Raw genomic sequence first — 25,545 nt, forward strand, 5'->3', positions numbered from 1 at the left:
TACTAACTATCGGCCTTTGGGGCAGACAGTTTTTTATGGGTTTACCACTTCATTGTTCATATTCAGTACCTTCTGGGTGGGACCCGGTGGATTTGATGAGGAAACAAAAAACTGGGTCATTGCTCTCAAGGAGCTATTTAAGACTGACCTATTTTCCTCATCTGTAATCAAAAAGGGAATGCTTGAGGAGCTATTTAATGAGAATAAAGTGATGTGTCCTGCTGGGCTACAAGTACTGTACAGAAGTAACGGGCTCTGAAATAAACCAGAGGATTCTCTACCTAGGTGGGCTCAGAGAGCCCCAACTGTGGATTCCCACTGCCACTGAGGACTTTCCTATGGAGAAGAGGCCAGAAGGACAGGCCTGGCCAGGCGGGCTGCAGGTTTGTGGACCCAAAGCCAGTGAGGGAAGAGACCAGGTGCACAACCCCTCCAGGCTACAGCTGTCCCCGGAGCCAGGACATGCCATGCACCCACCATGCGCGTGTCCCCTCGGTTGCACACTGACCACTCTGAGCTCTCCAGGGTGGCGGGCCATGCAGGCCTTCCCTACCCGGCCCCGTGCTCTTGCAGGCGGCTAGCACCCCTAACCTGGGAAACAAGGGGAGCCTCTACTTCCCGAGTCCACCTGTCCACCTGAACTTTGAAGCAGGGCTCCTGAACGCACAGTAAGTATAAAGACATTTATGAAATAGCTTGTTAACCATCCTGTCACCATCAGTGACTGCAGCCATGAAATTAAAAGATGCTTGCTCCTTGGAAGAAAAGCTATGACCAACCTAGACAGCGTATTAAAAAGCAGAGACATTACTTTGCTAACAAAGGTCCGTCTAATCAAAGCTGTGGTTTTTCCAGTAGTCGTGTATGGATGTGAGAGTTGGACTCTAAAGAAAGCTGAGCGCCAAAGAATTGATGCTTTTGAACTTTGGTGTTGGAGAAGACTCTTGAGAGTCCCTTGGACAGCAAGGAAATCCAACAAGTCCATCCTAAAGGAAATCAGTCCTGAATGTTCATTGGAAGGACTGACGCTGAAGCTGAAACTCCAATACTTTGGCCACCTGATGAGAACTGACTCATGGGAAAAGACCCTGATGCTGGGAAAGATAGAAAGCAGGAGGAGAAGGGGACGACAGAGGATGAGATGGTTGGATGGTATCACCGAGTGGATGGACATGAGTTTGAGTAAACTCCCGGAGTTGGTGATGGACAGTGAGGCCTGGTGTGCTGCAGTCCATGGGGTCACAAAGAGTCGGACACGACTGAGCGACTGGGCTGAACTGATTAACCATCCTATCAAAGCAGTATTTTATTAAATAAGAAAGACGTATGCAAGCTGTAAGCCCACTGGGAACGCAGATAACACTGAGGTCGGCGCCAACGTAAGGGATCCAGGGGAAACAAGCCTCCGAGCGCCGCACCATCTGCGGCGGCGGTAGCCGGGGTAGCGGCCACTGCGCGCCCTTTTCTGTCGGAGGACTTGAAGCCACCAGCCGGAAACACTCTCCTCCTAACTTCGCCTCTCCTTTAAAGCCGGGAGTCAACGCCCCGCCCACTACGGAAGGCGAAGAGGGTCTCACCCGGGAGCCCGCTTGCGGGCTGCTGCCGCCAAACTTCATCAATCGGCGGCTCGGTACAGGTAAAGCTAAAGGCCAGGGGCGCTGAGAGAGTGAGGGGACCTGCGGCGGGAAAACGGGGTCGTAGGAGCGGGCCTGCGGGGCATGCGGCCTGGCGCTCGGCCATGTCGTCGTCCTTGGAAGGCCAGTGCCGCCCACCTGCCGGCGGACTCACGGGATGTAAAGTTGTCTTAGAGCCCGGGCTAGGCCAGGCGCCCGTCCTTCCGGGCCCTACGTCTTCCGTCCGGCCATCTTGGCGCACGTACGGGGACTCGCGCACGCACGCATGCCGGACGTCGCTACGCCAGTCTCCTGCCCGGGCGCGCCGCGGCGGGGGGAGGTGGGGGGATGGGCGTGGCCGTCACAAGCGCACCTGATTGGTCCGTTCGGCGCGCGTAGCCCCGCCCCTGGGTTCTTGGCTCCCCTCCTGGCCTGTGAGACAGCGCAGACACTTGCAGACCCTTGCTGTTTGCGGCCGTCCAAGGAGGGATGCTGGAGGAAAGTCGCTGAACCATATGAGATTTCTGTTTCTTTTTTTACCCCCGTTTATCATTTACTGGGCTTCCCGGCATAAGGCTCCTTGAAGTAAAAACATTTTCTTACTGAACAGCCGCAGTTCCGAGAGCACGCTGTGCTAGGCGCGGTTCCGGGAAGGGTATGCCACGTATGTTCCTTGCTTCACAAAACTCACCGTCTAGTGAAGGAGAGAATCAGCAATAATCACAAAATTATAATCGTAGAAAGAGAGGTTATACTGTGGAAATACTTGACCGTTGAGCTCGAAAAACAAATGGGGGTGGGGGCGCTTTCAGGGGAGATCTGGCTTAGTCTTGGAGGTGATCAGAGAAATGCACTGAGAAGGCAGCGCTCGGCAGAAAGGGAGTTCCCTAAATCAAGGGGGAAGAGCATTCAAGATCAGCAAGGCCAGTGTTGTTTAGGCATAAAGGAAGTTTGGTGTGGAATGAGGCGGGAATGGCCTTTTGGCCTCCTGAAAGCTGTAGGTCTTTAGTCTGCGGGCAGTTTTAAGGTGGGCGGGCACTGCGTGTGGAGCCAGCACCAGCAGTGCAGAGGGGAGGACTGCAGAGTTCAAGGTGCCAGAGCCTAGTTAGGAGATTGATGGTGGGAGGTGTCCTCAGGAGGGTGGTGGCGATGAATATAGAGAGAAGTAGGTGGATTTGATTGGTGTTTGGAAGTAACATTGAGGAGCCTTGGTGTTGGATTAGCTGTGGGAGTGCGGGAGAGCAGAACTGGAAAAGATGCTGGTCTCTGAGATAGGGGTTCTGGAAGGTGAGATGATGGATTAGAATAATAATATACAGGATTAAGTACATCTTTAGGTATTGAGTTTTGAGCTCAGGATTTAAAAGCTTTTTAAAAAATGTTTTCTGGATGCTTATTTCAATAAAATAAAAAATAAATTTAAAATTTTATGGTTAAAGAAATGTGGTTAAGTAATTAGCCAAGATATTATGTTGGCTTTTAGTGTTTTTAGTCACTATTCTAGCTCTTAAACAGCCCATCTTGGTATGGAGAATACTTTGTGCAAAACCAGAGCCAGGAGACAGCAACCTGCAGGCCTGGGGTTGGCGGTGCTCAGCCCCTACCAGAGCAGGGCACATGGAGCAGGGGGCAGGCCTCCAGGCAGAAGGACTTAGTGAAACTCCTTTGGAAGGAGTGACAGAGGCTTCTTAAAAGTTATCAGAATTGGAAAAATTAATTTCATAAATATTTAGTCCACTAGAATCCATGTAACTTTTGATCCAACCTCCCAGGAAATAACAGATATCAATATATAACATTAGCCATGTAGGAAAGAAAAGCAGTGAGTGAACAAATAAATAGAAGTTATTTTCATCTCGTCAGTTGATAGGAGTTTGGTTACAGAGGTGTTGTCAAAGTATATGCTTAAGACTTGTACATGTCATTGTAAATTTTGTCTCAAATTGAAAAGAGTTGTAAACAAATACTGAACTCTAGGTAATGATATGCATGCTGAAGTACTTGAGGGTGAAATGTAGCAGTGTCTGCAGCTTACTTTGAAATGTATCAAAACATAATAAAATGGATGGAAAGAAGAATAAATGTACATACACCACCGAGAGCAACAGTGGAATGTAGGTGAATGAGTATTGGGGTGTTGACTGTATGGTATTTTAACTTTTCTGAATATTTAAGCATTTTCATAATAAAAGTTGGGAAAGTAGTCTTATAATAGGGAAGTGCCTCTGTATTCCAGTTAATCATTAAAGAGATGTTGCCTGCAAGCTTAAATTACACAGTGGTCCATCTTTAGGAATCCTCCCTCCCAGGTGAAGCTTAAATACCTTTTGTTCATCTCACAGAAAACACCTTGTCCAGTCCCACCTCTGAATGACTGCAAGGAGGAAGAAATTAACACATCCCCTCTGGAGCCTGGCTGGAACCTGGACTTTACCTCCTTCCCTTTTCATATAAAATAAGTCAGAATTCTAACTCAGGGAAGTTGGTTCTTTGGGACATGAGTCCATCATCTCAGCCTGCTGGCTTTCCAACAAAGTCACCAAAGTCTGTCTTTGTGGTCTGTCGTGTGGTGAGCAGTATAAGCTTGGACTTGGTAACAGTCCTCAAAGAATGTGATTCCTTTGAGACAACTGAAGACTGATGTGACAGTGTGAAGGACGCAGCCCTAAGCTCACCTGAAACACACAGCACGTGGAAGTGCCACACATTGCAGGACTGCCCACTTTATGGCTTAATGTTTACATTCCAGTTCTTATGGAATATGTGGACCAAACACCAGAATTCCCCTGTTGTATACATCTGAAATAATGTAACTTTTTCTTATATCATCTAGGACAGTCAGGGATAATGCAGAAGAGCCCCGGGAAGTGGAGTGAGGACAGAAAGTAGCAGGAGCTGCAGAAGAGGAGCCACAAACATAGGAGACAGGCCCTGGGGATGCCTGTCAGTCTGTCCTCTGGTGCTCAGAGGATGTGGAGTTTTTCAGTGATCCTGTCTCAAGTAAGTAAAGAACAGCAGCAAAAAAGAAGCCTTCTGTTTCTCTCTAGAATGTGGAGTTAGCTACTCAATTAAAACTACCAGTAGATGCAGCTGATACAGCACAGCATGATTTCAGTAAGGTCTGAATAAACACAAAATCAGAAATGGATATCTCATACTATCAAATTATGCATTTTAAGTAACTAGCTTTAAGGTAACTGGCTCTTAAAATATTTTTGGATGTCTCAGAAACTGTAGTTTTGTGAGTGACCATGTGTACCAGTATTGTCATAAGAACATAACCATTTTCATTTTGATAGATCTGATTCATTCAGGCTGTTATATGTTTGACAAAGACATCTTATCAGAGAAATGGGCTTCCTATTTTGCGTCAATCTTGGAAGGTTAAGGGTATCCCAAGACATCTCAGTGTTAAGTTACTTGAATCCACTTACACTGTAATGCTTTATTACTCACTTTCTTATGCCATCTTTTTCTGGGGGTCCTAACCCAGGAGCTGTTAACAGGAGAGGGGTATGGACACATTGTGTGTTCTGAAAAAACATCCCCAGATGATGCTGGTGGGCCTCCAGCTTCTGAGAGCCCTTCTCTAAAATACACATTAGCTTTTAGCTACTTTGGTTAGCAGAAAATTGTACACATTCTACCTTAAACTGAAATCATCACCATTTACTAGATAAGGCACTAGATTTGATCTTATGAAAACCAGATGGAGAAAGAAAGGCAATTTGCATTAAAAAAAAAAGTCAGACCATTAAGTTTGTAAAGTTCCTTAGACATAGGCTCTGCTTAAACACAGACTTACAGCTAATGAAAGGAATATTTGTTAAGGATACATAAAGTCAGAGTGCTAATTTATTAAATTACAGTAAATATACAATTACACAGACTGGAATAGTCATATTGGCATGACTAGTGAATTTTTTCCTCCCTGTAGGTTGTTGATTCTTTCTAAAATGAACTTTTTAATTATGAAAAAAAAAATTTAAACATAGAAAAGTTGAAAGACTAACAACTAAACACTCATACAAGCATAAGCGAGATTCTGCAGATGTTGCCATAATCACACTTATTTGCTGCTGAACCATTTCAGAGTAAGTAAGCAGATGTCATGACTCACTCCCTAAGATTCCCTAAGAATGCCATTTTCATGGCTGAGAAAACAGTACTTTTCTGATAGAGTCTAATCCATCATGAATCTAGGCCATATGCAGTTCTTCCTCCCTTATCCCCACATGTCTTTTTAATTGCTTCTCTTTTAAACATTGAATTTTATGTCTCCTTAGTCTTTTAATTCAAGTTCCCAGTGACACTGATTTTTTTGTAAGGCTTGAACCCACCAGTCTTGTCCCATAGTCTGGATTTGTCAGTGGTTTCCTTGTTGTGTCATCTGATTTGTTCCTCTCAGAGTCTGGCCCTTGTATCCTTGAAAACCAGGAGCTCAGTCTAGAGGCTTGACGCTGTTCGGGTTCAGCCTTTTCAGCAGTCCCGTTTCACAGAAGGATCACCCGTCCCACAAAAAGACAAGTGTTAGGGTGTCAGAGTGCTGAGTCTGACCCATTATGGGGTGACAGTGGGAGCATGTGTTTCCTGCTTCTATTTGGAAGTATTCCTTGGGTCACCCTTTAGTACCCCATGAACTCCTTGTTTCCTTATCAGCCTTTTACCCAATGATGTTTGCATCCATCTAGGCCTGAACAAAGAGCCAGACACGACTTAGAGACTGAACAACAAGCCTGAATCGGTGGTCTGATTGGAGATGGGAAAATGGTGGTTTTCAGTTAACTTTTATTTTTCTTCTCCAGGTATTAGCTGGCATTCCCCTCTAAAGAACACTTTTCTTCATTGACTGGGGATGATTATAGTTCTCCCTAAAAGGTAGGATAAATACTTAGTTCTTTTTCTTTAATGACCAATTTCCAAAGTAAGTAGCCAGGGTATTAGTCACATAGAGTTGTGGCTAACTGTCTTTTTCATGGATTTTTGCATGGTTGGTGTGTTGAAATGAATTTCAGTCACTGCTGTGTAAATGATTATACATTTGGCCAGTGAGAGTCTCTTCATGCAATCAAGTTTGTAAATGAAACAGAATGATAACTACCAGGGACGTCTGAAGCCTGGATATTTGATGATGTACAGGAATGATTATTAGTTGGGATGTGCTACTGTGGTTGTTCAGAAGATAAAAGAGTCCTCAGCTCTTAGAGGTGATGTACTCAACTGTCTGCTGATGAGATGGGATTTACTGTGAAGTCGTTCCTGAATATTGGGGTCCGGGGAGCAGTTGTTGGTGGAGAGGAAGCACGTTGGCTGACATGCTGCGGGTCAGGGAGCTGAGTGATGGATGCTTCGGGCTTCCTTTTCCTCTTTCTTCTGTACATGTTTGAGAATTTTCCTGATAAAAAGTTTCTCAATGACTTGAATTTGTTATTTCTCTCTCAGATTTAATATCACAGGTTTTTTCCCCCCAACTCTGTATTTATATGGTTATCTATGTAAAGTTTATTTTGAAGAAATATGTATATCTTCAACTTTGCTGATCTAAAGTCAAAATTCAGCTAGTATTGACGCATAACTGCTGTGTAAGTCAAGAAGGTTTAAACCCTTTTAAAATTTGAATAACAGTAAAGACGCTTTAAAAAAAAAGGTAAATAGTATTTTTCTACTATTTACCTTTTCCTCTTTTTGGAAAGTGTTTTTAAAGCTTTTTTAAAAAACTGTTATCTTTCAGAAACAGTTTTTATTTTGTAAATACATAGATTATTTATTAGTATAAAAAATACTTCCTCCTTATAAAAATTAGAGAATGATAATTAGGAAGAATAGGGGAAAGAAAATCACTGTGTTTTCAACCTTAGGAAAACTTCAGGGTTCTTCTTAAATTCCATCTTTTTCCTGTGCCTAATTTATTTGCTCCCTTGTTCTATGTAATGGATTGCTGATTCATCACACAGGGCACGTGCACTTTTTCATGATAAACAGAAGTTTTCTCCAGCGTCTTCAGACTTTTTCTGCTTTTTTTGCTTTGGGGGCTTTCTCCATGAATAAGTGTCTGCTTGTTTGCTCTTTGAGCAGTAAGTAGCTCACCTATTGATTTATTTTTTCAAAGTGATATGTATTTAATGGTATTTTATGATTAGTTATTTTAATTTTTTAAAAATTTATTTTAATTGGAGGCTAATTACTTTACAATATTGTAGTGGTTTTTGCCATACATCAACACGAGTCGGCCATGGGTGTACATGTGTCCTGCCGTCCTGAATGCCCCCTCCCCACCTCCCTCCCCATCCCATCCCTCTGGGTTGTCCCAGTGCACCAGCTTTGAGTGGCTGCTTCATGCATTGAAGTTGGACTGGTGATCTGTTTCACATATGGTAATATACGTTTCAATGCTATTGTCTCAAATCATCTCACCCTTGCCTTCTCCCAGAGTCCAAAAGTCTGTTCTTTATATCTGTTTCTTTTGCTGTCTCGTATATAGGGTCATTGTTACCATCTTTCTAAATTCCATATATACGCATTAATACACTCTATTGGTGTTTTTCTTTCTGACTTACTTCATTCACTCTGTATAACAGGCTCCAGTTTCATCCACCTCATTAGAACTGATTCAAATGCATTCTTTTTAATAGCTGAGTAATATTCCATTGTGTATATGTACCACAGCTTTCTTATCCATTCATCTGCCAATGGACATCTAGGTTGCTTCCATCCCCTAGCTATTGTAAACAGTGCTGCGATGAACACTGGGGTACACGTGTCTCTTTCAATTCTGGTTTCCTCGGTGTGTATGCCCAGTGGTGGGATTGCTGGGTAGTTTGGCAGTTCTATTTCCAGTTTTTTAAGGAATCTCCACACTGTTCTCCATAGTGGCTGTACCAGTTTGCATTCCCACCAATAGTGTAAGAGGGTTGCCTTTTCTCCACCCCCTCTCCAGCATTTATTGTTTGTAGACTTTTTGATGTGGCTCAGCTATTTAAACCCAGTTTCAGTCCAGTCCTGGGGCCTCTGCAGCATCTGCAGGTGGGGTCCTTCTGCATGACTCCAGGTGCCTCATTCACTGCGGATGAAACATCACAGATCTCGTGGAGGGTGGTAGACATTTGAAATGCCAGCTAGGAACTGTTTTCTTCTTTGGTAAAGCATGGGTCATTTTATTTAAGGTTTATTCATAAATCTGACAATATTTTCTCATGGTACTATAGAAAATCGCCAGAAGTTGACACAGTGATATGATCAAATACCCCTGGGAAAGAAGACCCTAGGTTTTGAATAAAGGAAGAAGATATAAGGAGGAAAGTTGAGTATTTCTAGAATGGACAGATACCACACTCACCAGCCTTCTGTGTGGCGGGTGGGGTGATGCACCTGAAGGCCCGGGATAAATGCCTGCAGACACTGCCTTCCTCCTGACCGCCTCCTTTGACTCAACATGTTCATTGAGCACATATGGCCGGTCCTCCGTATCCACCAGTTCTGCATCCACGGATGCAACCAGCCATGACTAAAAATACTCAAGGAAAAAAAACTCCAGAAAGTTCCAAAAAGCAAGACTGATTTGCTATGCCAGGCAGCTATTGACATATCATTTCCACTGTTAGGTTTTTTAAGTAACCTAGAGACGATGTGGTATGTGGGAGGATGTACACAGGTTACATGCAAACACACAGCGTTTTACATGCAGGACTCGAGCATCCGTGGATTTGGGTGTCTCTGGGGGCCCTGGAATCGGCCCCATGAGGATACTGAGGATGCAGCATATACTGGGGCAGACTCTAGGCGCCGGGTTAGAACCTAGTCGGTTCCTTGCCACATTCCTAACCCAGACATGTTTTCTCACGAAGCTTACATGCTACTGAGGGAAGATCACGAACAGTGTGTGCAGATGTCAGCAGTGAATGCTTTTAAAGGGCAAAGTGATGGGTTTGCAAGGATGGGGTGTGTCATTTACAGCGTGGACAGGCAGGGCGTCACTGAGAATTGAATGAAGCTGCCTCATCTGAGGGAAAGGATCACAGGGGTGGGGGTGTGTGTGTGTGCAGTGTTTACAAGAACAGCAAGGAGCCTGCAAGCTCGGAAGAGAGTGGAGGAGGTGGGCTGGGTGCTGTGGGCGGAGTGGGGTGGGTGGGGGAGGGCTGTGGAGTGAGGCGGGGGCCCCGGAGGGTTATGAGCACAGGGGGGCCATGGTCTGACGTCCGTGCTTTAAGTGTGGGTGATGGGTCATCAGGGGCAAGGGCAGCTGCAGGAGGCAGTCAGGAGGCTGGGACCTGACCCAAGTGAGAGGTGATCATGGCATTCGGGAGAGGGTGATGGCAAGGGAGGGGATGGGGAGTGGTTGGGTCCTGGTGGCTTTTAGAGGTGGAACAAGGGGATCTGCTGATGAACGGCTAAGAGAAAAAGAAGGGCCAAGGATCACTTAGCTGTTTGGGGATCACTTAGCTCTATATCACACACGAAGTGCATGTGTGATACAGAGACAGGAGGCCTGAGCTGGGGGTTGGGAGAGCAGGTGGAACTCAGTCCTGCACATGCTGACCCGAGGGTGCTGCCTGGGTGGAGGGCTTGGGCGGGCAGTCACCTCTGCAGGGATGGCGTTCCAGGGATCAACCTGGGTATCTGAGGGCAGGGCAGTGAGAGTGTGCACCTCCCATCACTTTCTGTGCTATTTACTGTTCATTTCCCCCAATATCACTGGTCAACAGTGGGTGTGTGCAGTGGTGATGGGCAGGAGGGCTGGGATACACAGCCCAGGAGGATCTAAGTTGGATCAGAGGGAGTCCCAGCCTTACACACCCCGGCAACGCCCAAGCAGGAGACCCGGGAGCATCCCCGAGAAGCACTGCCTGAGGCACCGCGTCCCTCTCGCTCACCTCTGACCAGCCACCTCCGTGTACCACAGCACCAACCCGTGGGAATGAACGGCTGGGTTTTAATGCTCTTTTCTCCCTGCTTTATAGGATGGCTGCTCTTTTCCTCAAGAAGTTAACATCACAAACCATAAAGACTGAGAATTACTACATTAGAAGATATTTGGGCAAATACATTTTACAGGGGCCGGCGCCCACACAGCTGTCCCCAAGACCGTCCTGCCTCATTCACGCAAAAGCTTTTAGCACTGAAGACACCCAGGATGAGAGGACAAAGAAAAAAAAGAACGAGACGGCTTTCAGTAGCGTTGGGAGAAAAATCAACGAGCGCATCATTCACGTGCTGGACGAGCAAGGCAACGACCTGGGCCACATGCACCGGGCGAATGTGATCAGGCTCATGGCTGAGCGGGACCTGCGGCTGGTGAAGAGGGACCCCCACGCGGAGCCCCCACAGTATCAGCTCCTGACGGGCGCACAGATCCACCAGGAGCGGCTGCAGCTCCGAGAGGCGGAGAGGGCCGCGCCCAAGCCGGGTAGGTACCCTGCTCTCTGCTCCCGTCTCCCTCGGGCCGGCAGATCTGCAGTTTAAATCGAGCATCTGCCAGGTGCCTGTAACAGCCGGTGAGTAACTGGAATCCCGTTTTACTACTGTGTCCGGTGTGTGTTTTTCATCCACTTACTTTGTTTCCTTTTCTCCTTGCTACTCTGTGTCCATCATCTCTTCCTTTACACCTGTGCAAAATGAGGGACAGACAAGGCGACCACCGCCAAAACGACAGGCGCTCTTTTCCCCTCTGACCGTGGCAGGGCCTCCCAGGGCCAGGACCGCAGAGCGCCGCATGGGGTGAGGTGTGGGAGAGGTGGGGACGAGTTCCTGGTCCTGTCCTGGCCTCTCGCCTGCCCTGGTCCTTCCTCCTTCTCTCCCCTCATCTCTGAGGGGAGGCAGGCAGTTCATTACAGAGAAGCACACTTCCTAACTCTGAAGTCATCCCCAGAGCATACCCCATGCCCACTGCAATAGGGTAGGAACACTTAACATGTTTTACCAACTTGTCACTTAAACCTTACAGAAGCTGTGAGCTGAATTAAGTGAAGACACTTGTTTTTCATGATGGGTAGTAACTGCTGATCACTAGAGGTCAGAATGTGTCAATTCTCTGACACCACATTTAGCAACAGGGATATTGACTAGAAAACAAAAAATATCCAGAAGAGACCATCTGCGGTGGTAAGGGCATCAAACTGTGTCACAGTTAAAAAAAGGTGAACAGCCTGAAAAGCTTGGTTCAGAGATGACAGAAGGGCTGACAGAGGACTCTGGCCAGCTGGTAGGGGCTCTGAGAAGCAAGGAGGTGCTCCTTTTTAGAAAAATTATTTTTATTTAAATTAAAAAAGGATAAAGAAAAAGTACAGTGAACACCTGTTATCCACCACCCAAAATAAGAAAAAAAAAAAGATTACCTGGTTCTCTTTAAAGGACCATTCCTTTGTTCTTTCATCAAACAATGGTAATGATAAATGGAAGCATTTCCCTGTTTAGGTACTCTTACTTGGCAACTACAAAAGTGGTATTTCACCTTGTGTCTGTCTCCTCTATTTAACTGGAGGGTGAAACTTAATACCAGGCAGACAGGAGGGCCTGTAGCAGCACAGACCTTAGGACGCGCTTGTGATAAAACACAGGCCTCACAGACCAGCCCCAGATCTCACTCTTTCAACCCAGGACCCACCCTGACCAAGGAGCTGACCTTTTCTTCAAATATTGGACAACATGATCTGGACACAAAGAGCAAACAGATTCAGCAGTGGATCGAAAAAAAGTACAAAGTCCAGATTACAGTAAAGAAAGCAAAGAGTGCAGACGAGCCCGAGAACAAAATGGTAAGTGAAGACAGGCCTGAGCGACTGCTTGTCTTTGTTTTCTGAACTTACAAGTACAGCTGTGGAAAACGTAAAGGCAGAGAAAAGTAGTAATTCTGCCCAGTCTTGGTGGCAGCTTTCTAAATGGGTTCTCAAAATGCAAAATGTACACTTTTTTCCCACCGTAGCATTTAGTACTCCACCATGTGCGAACACTACTTCCTCACTTAAGGGCTGTATACTATTCTGCTTCACAAAGTGTAGAGGGTCCAACATTTAAACAGGAAGACTAGAGACCGTAATGGGTTCATCTTTCTAAGTCCGATTCCTCTTTATAAATGCCTATGAGAAGCATTCAAGTCAAACTTAAGTGTTAGTTTACAGTCCCAGGGTAAGTCTGTGGAGGATCTGTGGATTTCGCTTTTGGAGTTACATAGCTTAGCAGCAGATAAAGGCAGCATTTACTCCAGTGGTTTTCAGCCTTAGCTCCAGGCTAGAATGACCCAGGCCCTGGGCCCAGTCCAGCCCACCCAGAATCTCTAGAACCATGTGTCTGTCTTTTTCTAACCACCTCAATGACTGTGTGAAGGACAGCTGGGAACAGCATGGAGCTGACAATCTGGGGGGATAAGGGCACCCTGCCAGTGCCCAAACCCACTGCTTTGCACTTTTTGTGAGAGGGTGGTCCGGGCCAAACATAGCCTCTCAGTATCATGATGGGGGATTCAAAACTATCAAGCCTTTAGCGCGTTGGACTAGTTACATGGAGTTTGTATAACCACCTGGTTATTGTACAGGTTTCGAATAGCTTACCAGGTCTATATGATTTGACTTAGCAAATCCCTTATATAGCAATTCAAGAATGCTGGCTTTTATGGGTATCAGATAAGCATGAACACTGGCAAGAATCAGAGGTGCTGGTTTTACACTAGCCTTTTGTTTCCTTTTCTAGGAGGAGATGTGTAATCGAATCGTCCAGACCATGTCTGGAATTGCAACCTTCTCATCCCGGCCACAGCCCATCAGAGGAGGCAAGGCTGTGATGTGTGTTCTTCGTCCCTTGAGCAAAAAGGAGGAGGCTGCATGGAGAGCAGCTCCGGGCACCCCGAGAGGAGACGCTCTGAACAGGGGAGACAGGAAGGATGGAGCATCTGGTGTCCTGCCCCAGTGACTTTAATAAACACATGCTTCCGGGAGAGAGAACTGCAGTGGCTGGTCTGTGGTCCTCCACACAGCGCAGGTGGATGTGCAGCTGTGGTCAGCATGGTGACGTGGAGCGCGCGTGGCCTTCCATGCAGCTCAGCGGCTCCCCATTCCTGGGCAAAGGCACAGCCTGGTCCTGTGTCCTCTTAGGAGGCAGGTACCCACTGAGCCGGGAGGCCAGGCTCCGCTTCCCTCGAGACGGCCTCACCTTGGGGAATAAGGAAGACAGAGCCAGTCAGGCCTCGTGTCTGCAGGTTCTGCAGCTGGGTCAACCAACAGCCCATCCAAAGTGTTTTTAAAAAAGGAAAAATCCAGAAAGTTCCAAAAGACAAAGTTTGAATTTGCCATGTGCTGACAACAATTTACACAGCATTTCCATTGTATTAGGTATCATAAGTAACGTACAGATAATTCATGGTACATAGGAGGATGTGCGGAGGTTACATGCAAATACAGATGACCCTGGAACTCAGGGGTAGGAGGGCAGGGGGGTTAGGCACACAGACACCAGCACAGTCGAAAATGCACATATACTCAAGCACCTGTGGACTCTGGTATCCTGGGGGGGTCCCAGAGCCAACTCCCCATGGATACCAAGGGATGACTAATTCAGAACCAAAACTATCAGAATCGTATGCCTGTCAGGTATGCAACTACCGCAGCATACAATAAAACTGTCGTAAATAAGGATGTGAACTCCACCCAACTGCCTTAAATAGTCATACAGACTCACAAACTAATAAGTAGTTGAAAATATGCCAAATAGCATATTTAGCATCTGGTTTAAGCAATTATAATGTTTTAAAATTAACAGGATGGTAAGTCTCAACTTACTTTGATTTTCTTCATGTTGGGGTCATGCACAACAGCATGCCTGCTGAGGCTCTGCTGCAATGAAGGAGAGAGAGACAGTGAGTCTATTTGTGAGACACCTCTGGAGTCTGTTAAAGTCCCCTGAGTTACTCAGATAAACCAACATCCTTCTTTCTGTTCTCTTCTGCGGAGTGATGCGACCTCTAGCACTGCAGCACACTGCTCCCTCCACTGAAATCCTGCCTTCCTGGAGGACCCAGGTTAGGAGTGTGTGTGCTCCCCGCCTGCAGAGGGGGTGGGGGTGGGAGGGGGCCAGTTCTGAATGGACTCTTCCGAGCTGAAGGAGGGAGACTCTTCTAATTGCCCCAGTGTCTACAGCACCCCCCAACACCCCTGGAAAACCTGGCCCAGGTCTGGTCTCCACCCTGACGCTGACCATGACCCTCACCCACCACTGTCTACTGTAGTTCACGGCCACTGCCTGTGACAGCAGCAACGGGGCACAGGTCTGCAGGGCCGGGTCCTGCTCTCAAAATCTGGACTAGTTTCCCGAAGCTCTAAGACCCCACCCCGTTCCCAATCCCCAGACCATTGCAGTTCAAAAGGACACCCAGGACATCAGGAGACTTATGAACAGTACGCATATGGTGCCACCGGCTACTGGGTCTCAAATTTAGTCACCTAAGAATCACCTGGGAAGTTGGTTAGAACACAAATGAGTGGACCCATCCCCCAGACTTCCGAGTCAGTGGGTCTGGAGAGGGTCCTGGATGTGCATTTCTGGCAGGTTCCAGCCATGCTGAGGGCTGGACTTCGAGAAGCAAGGGCAGGGGTCAATCTGGTGTTTGCCCAGCTTGGTGGAGAACCACTCCTGCTGGAGCCAGAGCGATGGGCCAGACCCCGCCCTCCGGCTCCCCCATCTCCCGGGAGCCTGGCAGAAAAGATGCAGACCCCAAGGATGGTCCCCTGCCCCCGGGGTGGGTGGGTGGACAGGGCTCACCTTCATGGCAAAGGTCTTGCCGCAGCCGGCATGCTCGCACACGAAGGGGCGCTGTTCCTCGTGGAAGGAGAGGATGTGGCTCTGGAGGTTGAAGGCGGTGGTGTAGGTGCGGCCGCAGCCTGCCCGTGGACACCGGCACACATCCCGATTGGGGGCATGCGTCCTCATGTGCTGCCGCAGGAATTCCTTGCGTTTAAACGTTTTCTGGCACACACCACACCTTATGTCCTCTGGGGGAGCAGAAGATAGGGGAGCCCACGTCCCCGGTGTTAACCATAGAGAAAAAGCTAACATAGAATATATCAAGTAATGGGTTGGACACCAGAAACCTGATGACAACACACCAATCAGAATGTCAGGCAGAGGAAACTAACTCCAGTGCTTGCTTCTTTAAAGTCTGCCTTCAGTTCAGTTCAGTCGCTCAGTCGTGTCCAACTCTGCAACCCCATGAACTGTAGCATGCCAGGCCTCTCTGTCTATCACCAACTCCCGGAGTTTACTCAAACTCATGTCTATTGAGTCAGTGATGCCATCCAACCATCTCATCCTCTGTCGTCCCCTTCTCCTCCTGCCCCCAATCCCTCCCAGCATCAGGGTCTTTTCCAATGAGTCAACTCTTTGCATGAGGTGGCCAAAGTACTGGAGTTTCAGCTTCAGCATCAGTCCTTCCAATCAACACCCAGGACTGATCTCCTTTAGGATGGGACTGGTTGGATCTCCTTGCAGTCCAAGGGACTCTCAAGAGTCTTCTCCAACACCACAGTTCAAAAGCATCAATTTTTCTGCACTCTTTCTTCACAGTCCAACTCTCACATCCATACATGACCACTGGAAAAACCATAGCCTTGACTAGATGGACCTCTGTTTGCAAAATAATGTCTCTGCTTTTTAATATGCTATCTAGGTTGGTCATAACTTTCCCTCCAAGAAGTAAGTGTCTTCTAATTTCATGGCTGCAATCAACATCAGCAGTGATTTTGGAGCCCCCAAAGAAAAAGTCAGCCACTGTTTACACTGTTTCCCCATCTATTTCCCATGAAGTGATGGGACCAGATGCCATGGTCTTAGTTTTCTGAATGTTGAGCTTTAAGCCAACTTTTCCACTCTCCTTTTTCACTTTCATCAAGAGGCTTTTTAGTTCCTCTTCACTCTCTGCCATAAGGGTGGTGTCATCTGCATATCTGAGGTTATTGATATTTCTCCTGGCAATCTTGATTCCAGCTTGTGCTTCTTCCAGCCCAGTGTTTCTCATGATGTACTCTACATATAAGTTAAATAAGCAGGGTGACAATATACAGTCTTGACATACTCCTTTCCTGATTTGGAACCAGTCTGTTGTTCCATGTCCAGTTCTAACTGTTGCTTCCTGACTTGCATATAGGTTTCTCAAAAGTCAGGTCAGGTGGTCTGGTATTCCCTTATCTTCCAGAATTTTCCACAGTTTATTGTGATCCACACAGTCAAAGGCTTTGGCGTAGTCAATAAAGCAGAAGTAGATGTTTTTCTGAAACTGTTGCTTTTTCAATGATCCAGCAGATGTTAGCAGTTTGATCTCTGGTTTCTCTGCCTTTTCTAAATCCAGCTTGAACATCTGGAAGTTCACAGTTCATGTACTGTTGAAGCCTGGCTTGGAGAATTTTGAGCTTTACTAGCGTGTGAGATGAGTGCAATTGTGTGGTAGTTTGAGCATTCTTTGGGATTGCCTTTCTTTGGGACTGGAATTAAAACTGACCTTTTCCAGTCCTGTGGCCACTGCAGAGTTTTCCAAATTTGCTGGCATATTGAGTGCAAGCCCTTTCGCAGCATCGTCTTTCAGGATTTGAAATAGCTCAACTGGAATTCCATCACCTCCACTAGCTTTGTTCATAGTGATGCTTTCTAAGGCCCACTTGACTTCACATTCCAGGATGTCTGGCTCTAGGTGAGTGATCACACCATCGTGGTTATCTGGGTCGTGAAGATCTTTTTTGTATAGTTCTTCTGTGTATTCTTGCCACCTCTTCTCAATATCTTCTGTTTCTGTTAGGTCCATACCATTTCTGTCCTTTATTGAACCCATCTTTGCATGAAATGTTCCCTTGGTATCTCTAATTTTCTTGAAGAGATCTCTAGACTTTCCCATTCTGTTGTTTTCCTCTATGTCTTTGCACTGATCACTGAGGAAGGCTTTCTTCTCTCTCCTTGCTATTCTTTGGAACTCTGCGTTCAAATGGGAATATCTTTCCTTTTCTCCTTTGCTTTGCGCTTTTCTTCTTTTCATAGCTATTTGTACACTTAGATGACCATTATATCTACCACTGTGGGCAGGAATCCCTTAGAAGAAATGGAGTAGCCATCATGGTCAACAAAAGAGTCCAAAATGCAGTACCTGAATGCAATCTCAAAAACGACAGAATGATCTCTGTTTGTTTCCAAGGCAAACCATTCAATATCACGGTAATCCAAGCCTATGCCCCAACCAGTAATGCTGAAGAAGCTGAAGTTGAAAGGTTCTATGAAGACCTACAAGACCTTTTAGAACTAACACCCAAAAAGGATGTCCTTTTCATTATAGGGGACTGGAATGCAAAAGTAGGAAGTCAAGAAACACCTGGAGTAACAGGCAAATTTGGCCTTGGAGTACAGAATGAAGCAGAGCAAAGGCTAATAGAGTTTTGCCAAGAGAACTCACTGGTTATAGCAAACACCCTCTTCCAACAACACAAGAGAAGACTCTACACATGGACATCACCAAAATCAGACTGATTATATTCTTTGCAGCCAAAGATGGAGAAGCTCTAAACAGTCAGCAAAAACAAGACCGGGAGCTGACTGTGGCTCAGATCATGAACTCCTTATTGCCAAATTCAGACTTAAATTGAAGAAAGTAGGGAAAAACACTAGACCATTCAGGTATGACCTAAATCAAATCCTTTATGATTATACAGTGGAAGTGAGAAATAGATTTAAGGGACTAGATCTGATAGACAGAGAGCCTGATGAACCATGAACGGAGGTTCGTGACTATACAGGTCTGCCTTAGCTCTCCTAAATTCCTATGTGATACATGGTCCCCCGGCCCTCTGTTAAGCACAGGGCTTCTCTGCACGGGGCTGCGGGCACGGGAGCAAGTTACACAGACCCTTGTGCTTCCTTGTCCTCGGGCACAGAGGGCACACTTCCCAAGCTGCCCCCACAGACTCCAGCCAGGGCCTCCCCACGTGCCTTCCCCGCTGGAGCCTTTAAGATGCCAGGTGAGCACAAGCCTGGGGACCCGGTCCAGCTCCTCCCAAACCTGGGGCCACGGGTCTCTCTGCTCACGTGTCCAACACCGAGGGACCCAGCGCTTAACAAGACATATTACAGAGAGTAATAGATAATAATCTATTACTTTCCCGAGCATGTGTAATAGTTCACCTTCTAAAAGCACTCAGTCAGTTCTACAGGGGCAGATACTATATTTCTATCATGTCCCCCATGCTGGCCTTACCTTTATGGGTTTCTCTCATGTGTTTTAGAAGCTCTGTCCATGTTTTTGCCACAAAAGAACATTCTTTTTGACATATATAGCCTATTAAAAAAACAAACAGATTGGTATGTTGTCTTTTGTGAATATTCAGTATAAACAACAATCAAATTAGACTGAAAGGAAAATGATTATTATCAAAAACAAGCTAGATCAGAGTATTACACACACTGCGGCTATTGTGCCCGTCAGGGTGGGCACCGGGACCTACCCTCGTGGACCTTCCCGTGCCGCTTCAGGCTGCTGGGGGAGGCAAAGTGTTTTCCACATCCCTCGTGGGCACACCTGCATTAACAACACATGAGTGTCAGCCGATCAACCCCCTGTCAGAGAGAACTAACTGTACTAAGATAAACAGTATGCTGTCCTCACCCTGCCAGTCTCCTCTTCCCACAACTAAAGGAAAAGCGTTAGTCACTCAGTTGTGTTTGACCCTTTGTGACCCCATGGACTGTAGCCCACCAGGCTCCTTTGTCCATGGGATTCTCCAAGCAAGAATACTGGAGTGGGTCGCCATTGCTTTCTCCAGAGGGATCTTTCCGACCCAGGGATCGAACCCAGGTCTCCTGCATTGCAGGCAGATTCTTCATCGTCTGAGCCCCTCTCAGGGAAGCCCCTCTCCTACAACCAAAGCAGTCATAAAACGGACTTCAAATTCAGACCTAGTTGCAGGTGAGATGAAAGTTACTTGACCAGCCTTGGGCAGAGTAAACCAAGAAAAGGTCTTTTTTTTTTTTTTTAATGCTTATGTGATCAAATTAAACACTGTTTCCATCTTTGTACTTTGGACAATACACCTCATTTCCATGGCCACAGAATACCCAAGCCATCCTGAATCGTTTGTGTCTGGTTTCCTTAATGATGCTGCCACGGGATGGTGTGAAAAGAAAACAGGGCAGCAGATGCACTGCCTCTGGGGAGCCATAAAAAGCACGTGCCACTCTGCACTCCGGCCACCAGCGGCACGAAGAAGCAGCAGGGCTGCAAGCGGGGACAGGCACTGTTGCTGCCACAAATCCCAGGCCTGGGACGCGTGAGCTGAGAGACAGGCGCAGGCAGCTCAGCTCAGCTCGCAGACAGCTGTCAGCCAGGGCTCTGCAGGGCAGCCGTCAGCAGGTGCCCTCTGCAAGTCTCTGCCAACGTGTCCAGTCCCCTCTTCCTCTTCCTCCTGAAACCCCTTCTGATGCAGGCTAAGCTCAGTTACCTTTGTCCTACAGGAAAGGAATACTCAGCATCCTCATAAGGACATTTTGTATTATTCAACAGGCTCTATATAGATAGTTAAGCTTAACCACAACTGTACTAATCTCACAAATGATTCTGAAACACATTACTCTTTCTTTTGAAGAAACAAAAGCCTATTCTGAAATGCCCCAATATATAAGTGGGCATAGACTGTACAACTCAACAGGAAAACGCTGATTAAGAAATCGTTTCCGAGCATGTGCACGCCACCTGTGCATTTTAACCTTATCTCTGCTTGAGCCTGAAGGTTTTCACCCATGCGGAGTACCTACTTGAACAGTGGCTCGTTGGTGTGCTGGCACTGGTGGGTTTTCAGCTGCTGATGTTTCCTAAAGGTCTTCTTACACCCTTCAAAACTGCACTGTTTAGTAAAGGTTTGTTAGTCTTGGAAAAAAAATCAAAGAACAGTTCATAACAGAATCCTTTCAAGATAAAAATACTGCAGAAGTTATATTCTTGCTTCTTTCACCCATTTAGTTACTATAAAATTCAAGAAGCTTCAAAGAGTAGCACGTTTGAAACAGCAAAAAAATGTTTCATTTGGTAAAGTCTACCAATAATACAATTAGCAAAAAATATTTGCTTACAAAATGATACCAATACTGACATTATGATATTATTATTATTATAGCTAGTGTCAAACTAAATTCAGATTATCTGACAGACAAAATTTATTTGATGAACATTTTAGATACACAGGCAGTAAACATAAAATTTAGAGAATTTGAGCATATAAAATCATTCATACTTACTGCATATTGTTTTTGCTGGTTTTCATGTTTGCGTTCAAAATGTTTCTTCAAGTTTGATTTTGTGTTGAATTTCTGATAACAGCCACTAGCTGTACAACTGTTATGAAATTGTATAAACCAAAACATTAACAAACCGAAGGAAGAGAAATTTTAAGACGTTTACCTCCTCCCACTTTATAAAAGCTATCTACTCTGAAATATAGTATAAAATATTCTTTAACAAATTCTGACGTGTTAAGCCATACCATGTAGGCATCTCAGTTTGATTTTATGTAACGAAATGCATTTTCATGTAAGGCTTCTGAAATTAAGCACAGTGCAACAGACGTTGTCCAGTGGGCAGAGGTGAGGTGGAAACACTAGATCCGAAAGCCCCCACCCTCTTAGATTTAAATCACATTGAAACTGTTCTCAATTTAGAATTTGATCACTTTAATTTTGCTTGAAATATCTCTACAAACTGCACTTCCAAAAAGACCTCAAAAACAACTGGTTTCAGCTTATCATTAGAGGCAAAAAACAGACAGTTGGAGTGGAACCGTAACTATTCTGCCCTCTAGCATCTCACCAACCTGGGACAGGTCCGCTTAATGAGTGTTTATATATCTTGACCCTGAATTATCTAGATTCTCTGTGAAGTTTTTTTAAAATATGTGCTCTTATTGTGATGACTTTTCATAAACCTGACGGATGAAGCATGGCTTCCTTTACAAGCCCTAATCTTAGCCATCATTTCACTAGTAAGTAAAAACCAAAAAGCATGAAAAGGGACACAAATGCATGAATCTTCTTACCCTGCCTCCTACCCACCCAGGCTTCCCACTTCTCCCAAGACAGGCAAGAATATCTCAAGTTTTGTTCTATAACTTAGGATTTCTTTATATAAACAGAAGCAAATACAAATAGAGGTCTTCCTGTTTACCCTCCGGGTTCTTTTTAACATACAAAAAGGTAGCCTGATAAACACCCTCTTTTGAACCTTGGTTTTTCTATTAATAAGCCCTGAAGATTTTCTTGTAAGTTTCACAGGGAATGCCTGCCTTCCTTTTTACAGCTGTATAGTATTCCACCATATAGATATACGTATACTTTAACTGGTCCTTCCTGATGAGCAGGCAGGCTTCTTCCATCTTTTTAACAAGCCTTCCAGGTGATTCTGAGGCATTCCAAATTTTAGATCCACTGCTTTAAAGTAGCTGATTTAAAAGAAAAACAGTATATCCACCCTTTCAGAGATCAGCAGTAACCCTGAGTAGAATGAAATCAATACTGGCATGGTGGGGGAGCAGGGGCTTCTTTGAAAGAAACAGAAGATAAACTGTTACAGTTCTACTTTCTCATGCTTATGTCTATTATCCCAGCCACTGATTGGTTCGTAAAGGCCCTGAGGACGCAGAGCCCTCAATCTGCCAGGGAAGCATTTAAGAGGATCAAACTCAAGAGACCTTCGGATGAACCCAGCCCGGAAGCTGTCACACACGATGACACACAAAACCCCGAACCTCCCCGACATGTTCCAAGCCGAGTCTCCTCTGAGGAGATGCAGAAGCCCCGCATTCCTGATCTCATGAGTCATCGATCAGTTTTCTGTGCCAAACACGACCCACTTCAAAGGCCCAAAGACAGTTCCCCACTTACACAAAGGGCTTTTCCCCGGTGTGAATCAGGGCGTGGCGGCTGAGATGGTAGTCCCTGATGAAGGCCTTGCCACACCCTTCGTGGTCACAAACAAATGGTCTCTAGCAGGAAGGAAAGAAAAAGCATGTCAGTTCTGCCCCAGTCAGTAACCCTGCTGTTACTTAAAGCCTTAATCTGTGTGATGGGCAAAGCCGTCGACGGTCTGCAGAGGTGGTTTCCACCCAGTATGTGCTGAGCACCTGCTCCAGGAGGCCGGAGAAGGTTCTCCCGCCTGGGGTTACATGACCAAACTGCCGCAGCTTCTCACAAAGCTGCTGCAGCAGATTCTGACCTAGGAGTAGCAACGTACGAGAAAGGTGGGCGCCTCCACAGTAACACTACAGCGTTGTGACGCTGCTCCCGACCTACCCTGAGCTTCAGCGGCCCCCTCAGAGGCTTCCTGGCTGCTGTCAGCACAGTCCATGTCCACTGGTCCTGCCTTCTCTCCCCAGCACCCTCTCATCTGCTCAGAGTCCAGGGCTCTGTGTCGTCTTGGACAAGCCCACCATCTGCTCGGGGAATGCCTGGCACAGCTACGGAGGACTGTGTCACACCCAGAAAAGCTCACGGCCCAGTGTGTAACCACCTCTCAGGACCCTGGAGCTGGGAGGAAGGGCCCCCCACAGGAAAAGCCAAAACGTGTCCCCCACATAACCAGTTTAGTGTATTGAACTATGGAAAACGTGCCCCACGACCATCCCGGAAGGAGACACCGAGGTCTCAGATGACAGCACTGGTAGCAAAGCAGATGGACAGGAAGACAAGAACTGCGCTGCCAGGCAGGTTCCGCACACAGGAGTCTGCACAGCCCGGCACAGAGGAGACGCGAAAAACGCTTGTTGAACTGACGTGTGGGAGGTGGAATGACATGGCTCCAAGTCTTCCAGCCAGCGTGAAGGAAGCTGGGAGTGCCAATATCCTAAACACAGTCCAGGAGTCTAAAAGGAAAGGTAAGCACTAATCTGGCCTCCTGGTAACAGAGCCTAGAATTGAGGCAGGGATGGCAGAACTGGCCGGAAGAAGGATAGGGAGGCAGAGCATAAAGGATGTCATAAGTGAAGCCAGTCACAGGGTATGAGAGAGGGGGGTGGGAGAGGGGCCAGGGGCCAGGGTCAGTGAGCTGGAGAAGGCCCCAGGGAGGGATGGTCAGCCTTCAAATGCTATAAGGGGTAAGAGGATCTGAGTGTGAGGACACAGAGAGGAGTGGCCTGTAAGTTAGGGAGGTGCTAGAAGAGGAGGCAGGAGTGGCTGGGCCCTGGTTAAGGGCCTCCAGCTGAGGCTGTGAGAGGCTGGACTCTGCCCAAAACCCCGGAAACCGACTGATTCCCAGGCCTCCATGAGATGTCCTTTCCTCATCTATGACCTCTCAAAGCTTCCTACAGCCCTCAAAACAAAACCCAGGCTCTAAAGCCATCTGTGCCCTGGTCTGCAAACGACCCTCCTGGCCTGCCCTCAGGCTCCCCTTGGATGGTGCCCCCACCCAACCACACTGCCTGGAGTTTGCCCCCAGGACCACACGCTCCTTTGGCCTGCCCCGTTTTTCCCTCAAATGTCTGCAGGGCGGAAACCTTTCCTTCTCACTCAGGTTAAGAAAGAGGGCTTTCCGCACCACCGCCTTCCAGCAGCCCTCTCTTCACTGTGCTGCATTCCTACTTATCCCTCGGTCTGTCCGGATGAAACCGTGAGGTCCCTGACACCAGAAGCCAGGACTGTCGGGCATGCAGCTCTCCGGGCTAGAAGGGTGCAGAACTACGAATGAATGAACACAGGCTGCTTGCAGACCTTTAGGACTCAGAAGTTCTCCCGCCATTCCGGTCCCAGGAGGCGGGGCCTTTGAAGGCCAATTGGGGTGGGGGTGGGGAGGTGAAAAGTGAAAAAAGTTAAGTGTCAGACGACTCAGTCGTGTCCGACTCTTTGCGACCCCATGGACTGTAGCCCACCAAGGCTTCTCTGTCCAAGGGATTCTCCAGGCAAGAATACTGGAGTGGGTTGCCATGCCCTCCTCCAGAGGATCTTCCCGATCTAGGGATTGAACCCGGGTCTCCTGCATTGCAGGCGGATTCTTGATCGTCTGAGCCACCAGAGGGGTGAGGGTAGGAGGGGATATTCCAACCTTGCAAGTATTTACAAGTTCTGGGGAGGCGGTGGCTGGCCATCACTCAGGATCAAAGATTAAAACGTTGCTTGTTGAGCCCTGAACCCACGACCAGGGTATCTCTCGGTCCTAGAACGACCTGTCTGCGTCCTCGGTCCTCCCCTGACCTAAGGCGTGGGGGGCGGCCTTGGCGAACCCAGGTCGCAGGCCCACACGCCACGCCCCCGACGGCCGCGGCCCGGTTACCTCCCCTGTGTGCCGGCACAGGTGCGCGTCCAGCTTCCAGGCCTTATTGTAAGCGGCGCTGCAGTTGGGGAAGGAGCAGATGAACCTCCGAGGGAGCGGCGGGGCGCCGCCCTCGCCGGCTGCAACGAATGCATCGGCGATAGTCAGGGACGACACCGCCTCGGCCACAGAGGCCGGCGGCTCCAGGTTGCCCTGGGCCAAGCGCTCGGCCACGTGCTGAGCCACGTGCCGCGGAACCGCTGACCACCTACCGCTCCCCCTGACCCAACGCGTGGGCCCAGGGCATTTCCGGGAGCGTGACCTCTGAGGGGCGGGGTTGGAGCCCTGGCGCGGCGCTCGCGCATGCTCCGTGAGACCCCGCGCGCGCCCGCGTTTGCGCATGCTCCGAGAGGTTCCGCGCGGGCTCGCGCTCGCGCATGCTCCGAGAGGCCCCGCGCAGGCCGCAGTTGCGCATGCTCTGGGGAGCCCTCTAGGCTGTCCGCGCCACTACCGCTCCGGGGGAGGAGCGGAGGCGAGGAAAGAAAGGGTCAGGGTTTCGTCCTACCCCAGCAAAAGGTGCCCGCGAGTCATGGGTCTTGCATGGACCCCTAAGCACTGCTTATATGTATTTTCCATCTGCCACCACCCTTTGCAGAGTACTAACCTTGCATGATCCAAACTATCCAG

At 47.4% G+C, this 25,545-nt stretch overlaps 2 protein-coding genes across 7 annotated transcripts; one reads left to right on the plus strand and one right to left on the minus strand.

Moving 5' to 3' along the window:
* The first annotated feature begins 1,349 nt into the window (after nucleotides 1-1,349).
* On the plus strand, nucleotides 1,350-14,357 carry MTIF3 (mitochondrial translational initiation factor 3). 6 transcript variants are annotated; one of them, XM_061133521.1, is made up of 8 exons: nucleotides 1,646-2,277; nucleotides 3,591-3,727; nucleotides 4,447-4,613; nucleotides 5,551-5,707; nucleotides 6,419-6,491; nucleotides 10,571-11,016; nucleotides 12,207-12,364; nucleotides 13,296-14,357. In XM_061133521.1, exons 5-8 carry the CDS (start codon nucleotides 6,469-6,471, stop codon nucleotides 13,512-13,514), a joined length of 846 nt encoding a protein of 281 aa, XP_060989504.1. In that variant the 5' UTR covers nucleotides 1,646-2,277; nucleotides 3,591-3,727; nucleotides 4,447-4,613; nucleotides 5,551-5,707; nucleotides 6,419-6,468; the 3' UTR covers nucleotides 13,515-14,357. The 6 variants fall into 6 exon arrangements, with proteins under 6 accessions (XP_060989499.1, XP_060989500.1, XP_060989504.1 ...); XM_061133520.1 differs by having other exon boundaries at nucleotides 1,646-2,268; XM_061133516.1 differs by lacking the exons at nucleotides 1,646-2,277; nucleotides 3,591-3,727 and adding an exon at nucleotides 1,350-1,636.
* On the minus strand, nucleotides 13,501-25,260 carry GTF3A (general transcription factor IIIA). The gene is made up of 9 exons (XM_061133323.1): nucleotides 24,880-25,260; nucleotides 22,500-22,600; nucleotides 20,862-20,958; nucleotides 20,382-20,470; nucleotides 19,076-19,149; nucleotides 18,829-18,909; nucleotides 15,360-15,589; nucleotides 14,381-14,434; nucleotides 13,501-13,754 (listed from the first exon to the last, which is right to left on the minus strand). Exons 1-9 carry the CDS (start codon nucleotides 25,258-25,260, stop codon nucleotides 13,602-13,604), a joined length of 1,260 nt encoding a protein of 419 aa, XP_060989306.1. The 3' UTR covers nucleotides 13,501-13,601.
* Nucleotides 25,261-25,545: the final 285 nt, after the last annotated feature.

This window comes from Dama dama, chromosome 30 (genome assembly GCF_033118175.1).
Source record: "Dama dama isolate Ldn47 chromosome 30, ASM3311817v1, whole genome shotgun sequence".
In the NCBI taxonomy this organism is placed as follows: Eukaryota; Metazoa; Chordata; class Mammalia; order Artiodactyla; family Cervidae; genus Dama; species Dama dama.